The following is a 4,675-nucleotide window of genomic DNA, read 5'->3' on the forward strand; positions in this document are numbered from 1 at the left end:
CAGACGTCAGCCGCGACGGGGAGGGGGAGCTGGCCGGGCCGGGAGGCGGGGGCACCGACAGAGCCGGGGGCCGGTGGCAGACCGCCGCTGCCCACCGTCGTGCCAACGTTGGCATTGCTGTTGTTGGAGTTGTTCGCTTGGTCGTTCTTTTTCTTGGAGCTGTTGAATTTTGCACTGCCCGAGTCCGTTAGTTTTAACTTTTCCAATAGCTTGCTGATGGGTCGATCCATGATCAAGTCCGTTTTTCAAATGCCCTGCCTTAACCAACGTTTCACTACTGGCTTCGTTTAGAGCTACACTTAAAGAGAAACCAACAGAGGTAGGCCTACTTAATAAATACAATGCCAGCAGGTACAGTAGACGAGTTACGTTCAAGTAAGTCCCCACAACGGTCTTCAGTACAGCGGTTGAAAAGGCAACAATCGAGGGTGCCTTGCCTGTCACATAGGCCTCAGCGTTTAAACGATTAAGACCTACAGTGCCCTTGGCTATGTACACAATAAATACGACAAGATAAATAAAAAACGTTTACGACATCTCAGGGTTGAAACATTGTCACTCATCCAGCGGAAAACCTACAGACATCAGTAGGCATGGGTGAGGAAGAATCCATCGGACTTACACGAGTGGCCCGAGTCGAAGTCAACGGAGAAATAAATAAAGAAAATGAGAAAACAGAAAATAATAATTAAAGAAGTTAAATAACGACTAAAGCCACGTAATATGCGCTATTGCGGTTGAAGATAGGTTATGCGCCCACACCTGCATCCTCTGTTACCATATCATAACAGTCTCGATGCGGATAGCGGTCAGAGGCACTCAAGTTAATACATCGACGATGTAGATTTGCAAAGGTAGTTTTTAGCGTCCGATGTTTTGCCTAGGGGTTAAGTTTATACCTTCTTTGTTAAGATATGAGTATATATGATGTCTAAGTTAGGTATCGCTCGGTTCTTTCTCCTCCAGCACAAGTGTGTAGGGGAAGCTTCGGGAGAACGCGTTACTTCTCGTTTAGTCTAATGAACTAAATAGAAAAATGTCTTTGTGTCCACGCTTTAAAAAAAAACACCAAGAATTTAGCTATTCGTTTGTGGAGGAGATATTAAAAAAGTACAAACGCGTCGGAAGGTTGTGATAACATACGTCGCTGGACACATCCGTCCTTCGGCTTCTTTCACTGGCGTTTTCAAAAGAAGCCCGTCTTGAATCGGAACAAATAAGCAGGAAAGTTGTTTTTGTCTGATAGTGGAGTTAGAGGGAGTCCGCACAAGAGTTACATCTGATCCACCAGTGTGCGGGGGCGAAAAAAAAACGAGTCGCAGGAGATTACATTCAAAAACACAAAATCCTTCCAGGAGCGCCTTGCACGTTCAGTGACTTTGTTTCTTTCTTCCCCCTAAATTACTTACCTCCCCCCTCTTTCCCTTTATCAGTCAGCGGTTGCTCGGTCCCCCCCCCCTCCTCCTCCGGGCCGGGACACCTTTCCACCAGCCATTTATTTCGTCATTCACGAGCTCGACTTTCCCGGTGGATGCCCACTCCACCCTGTGGCGAAAAGCCATAGTCGAGTGCGGACGGCGGCTCCACAGAGAGACGTATGCACGGGATACAGCCAGACACAATAAATATAATGTGTTATTCCGGAGCAGCGTTGCTAAACCAATGCGTTCGCCGCGGGTACGATTCGCGTATGCAAATGAATGGGACATCCACCTTCATCTGTTAATGTAACATAACCCAGCGAAACCTCAATAAAAATACAAATTATACATAAAAGAGATTAAGTTAGGCTGAAGTCACGAAAACTATTCCTTCATTGAATTCAACCTAAGCAGCGTTGTTTTAGACAGTGCTGGGCTTCTGTTAAAATTTTCGAATTAAAACGGCAAATAAACACAATCTTTGAAGATTAAAACAACCAAATGTGCAAATTCTACACAGTTAATTTGGAAAGTTATTTTTTTTAACTTCTGTTTAGACAATCGAACTACTTTATTGTACCACCAGCCTGTGGAATGTGCGGAAGGAGATCCGTGAGTGGTCTGGCTGGTGATTTTTTTTGGCGTGTATGCGTTCTCCAAGGACGATACTAAGTAAACATTCCGCTGCTATTTCAAGACTGGTCGGCATTTGTTAGTCGTGTTTCCTGCCGTTTTGTGGCAGTTAACGGAGACCAAGTGGGTCAATATAAAGTGCAACTTGTTTTCCCGGCTTGTTCGGCAGTCTTCTCGTTTTGTCTGCCCTGAAGCCCCCTCCTTTGGCTCCGAAGCCTTTCATTGCCCTTGCGGTTCACTGGAGTCCCTGCCTTCCAAACACGCGCGTTTGTCCCGTTGACTGCGAGTGAGGACTTGTCTGAAAAGCTAACATAGGAATTCTTCAGGGCTTAGTGTTAGCACTGCTGTACAAAAACAATACTTTTAAAAGCCACATAAATGGTTTTAACACAGTTTCCACAGTGTCCCTGCCAACACGTTGACATATTAACGGCGTAGATGAACACATTAATTACACTTTAAACGTGTGTGTGTGTGTGTGTGTGTGTGTGTGTGTGTGTGTGTGTGTGTGTGTGTGTGTGTGTGTGTGTGTGTGTGTGTGTGTGTGTGTGTGTGTGTGTGTGTGTGTGTGTGTGTGTGTGTGAGAGAGGGGGGGGGGGGGAGGGAGAGTGAAAGAGTGCGAGAGAGTAGACAGGAATGCCATTAGGCCCTAAAAAGAAGAGTACAAAAGTCACAGTGTACCTGACCACTGAGTGATCAAATATGCAGCCACAGGCTTAGAGAGCATGGCCTGACAGTTGACCGATAATCCAAGGAAAGAACATATACACACACCATAGAGGCACAAACACATCTTCCCCACGGAATAAGAGTCAGACAATTAAAGGGAACATCAATTTTCTGGGCGAAACGCAATGTTAACAACCTGTTATATGCTGGGTGAAATGCAAGGTTAACCGCCTTTTGATGCTGAAACAGGTTACTATGCTACAAAAAATACTCACATTTATTGTACAAAAACGTGATTAGTGGATTCATGTATAATGATTAAGCTTACATAGTTTCAGACATTGTTAAACTCTTAGGACTATACTTTATTTCATTATTGTCTCCATTGTCTGCCTTTTGTCTTTAAAACTTCCAAATTTCAAACAAAGTAAAATATAAATGTCAGCGTTTCCATAATTCTACAACCGTAAGATATAATTGAATGCTCCTTATCCAAAGTCAATGCCCCTGATTCATAGAAAAAGACAAAGTAGACAAACGGTTCCCCTAGTTTATTCAGTATACCTTTCCCCAAACCGGGTAATAAACGCACCCTACACTTACGGTTCGCATTAAGCATATAATTAAAGGATAATAACACAATGTTGTGATCTGTACTCAGAAAAACCAAGGTTGTTGGCACCATCTAGTGGCAAAGTCGAAATAGTGCAAACAAGATGGCGGCCCCCATCAAGACGTTGTGCTGCTCAGGTAAGAGAGGTTACCGACCGATTTTGCGGTTATTAATGATCGAAACAGAGAGAATTCGATGTCATTCAATGTTTGATTTGTTTACTTTACCACTGTCTGCCTTTAGTTGTATTCACACATTCACTCGTCACATTAGTAACATTGCGGTAACGCTAAAGCTGTCCCTGCTGCTAACCTTCTTCTGTCATTTGCAAACGCTAACATGCTACTATCTCTCAAAATTTTAATTTATTTTGCATTTATATGACTCATTTCCTGAACACAACTGTGTGTTATTGTGACAATCTTGTATAGTTCATGCAGGGGGTCATGGTAAATGCATCTTCTACCTATATCCGCTTTTGGTCCGATACTTAACGTTAAATGATAATAAACACAATCAATTTAAACCACTGTTTGATCAAGATTGATTTACCGATCTTATTTCCAGTTTTTGAGATGTTCTAGGCGTTCTTTCGGTACAACATCTACGAACCAAGCGGGGAAGAAGTGGAGAACGGAGTAAGTTTTAGTATATAGAGAGTTTTTGATCACTTGGTTTAAAGCAGTTTTTTTTTCTATCCTTGTGTAAAAACGTCCACATAATGCACTGTGTAATTTAATACATGCATTGAATTATCACGTTGAATTAATTGTATACAGATTAATGTATGAATGCAGATTTGTGTTTTGACATGCAAATTATTTCTATCCTTTTTTTTTAGATCCAATATTAAGGAATTAATGTTACGCTAATTATGTTCTTCACAGACATGGATTGGCTCCGTCTGGTACAGAATATGGACCTTTGACAGACCTGCCTGATTGGTCGTATGCAGGTAACTATGATAACAAGTGTTACAATGTCTTCGTGACTTGCCAACACTTTTATCCAATGTGACTTACAGTGAATACGAACCAGGTAGGGAGTGAAGCCATCTTGCCGTAGGATGTTCAGACTCTCCCTGCGTTCCAATACCCATACTACCATACTATTTAGTATGTCCTAGAATGGAAAATGCATTATGCCCAAATATACCAGGATGTTGAACTAAATCATGTCGGATTTCGCAGTATGCAAGCCAGCAAGCCTTTTGCCTATTCTGCCACATAATCCTCTGCGCAGCAGAAGACAGTATGTCCGTGTGTGAATGTCTATACTGCGTGAAACAGTACATACTTTGTAAGGTTAGCCGCCGTAAGTACTACATGTAAAAAGAAAA

At 42.5% G+C, this 4,675-nt stretch overlaps 1 protein-coding gene across 1 annotated transcript in view; it reads right to left on the reverse strand.

Annotated features, from left to right (window-relative positions):
• Positions 1–1,425, reverse strand: part of ajuba (ajuba LIM protein) — a 9,662-nt gene extending 8,237 nt beyond the window's left edge. Inside the window, 1 exon segment of the mRNA XM_060077070.1 lies at positions 1–1,425. This exon segment is cut by the window's left edge and continues 694 nt beyond it. Coding sequence (XP_059933053.1) covers positions 1–230 — 230 coding nt within the window. The 5' untranslated portion in view covers positions 231–1,425.
• Between the last annotated feature and the right edge of the window lie 3,250 nt (positions 1,426–4,675).

Source organism: Gadus macrocephalus, chromosome 17, assembly GCF_031168955.1.
Source record: "Gadus macrocephalus chromosome 17, ASM3116895v1".
In the NCBI taxonomy this organism is placed as follows: Eukaryota; Metazoa; Chordata; class Actinopteri; order Gadiformes; family Gadidae; genus Gadus; species Gadus macrocephalus.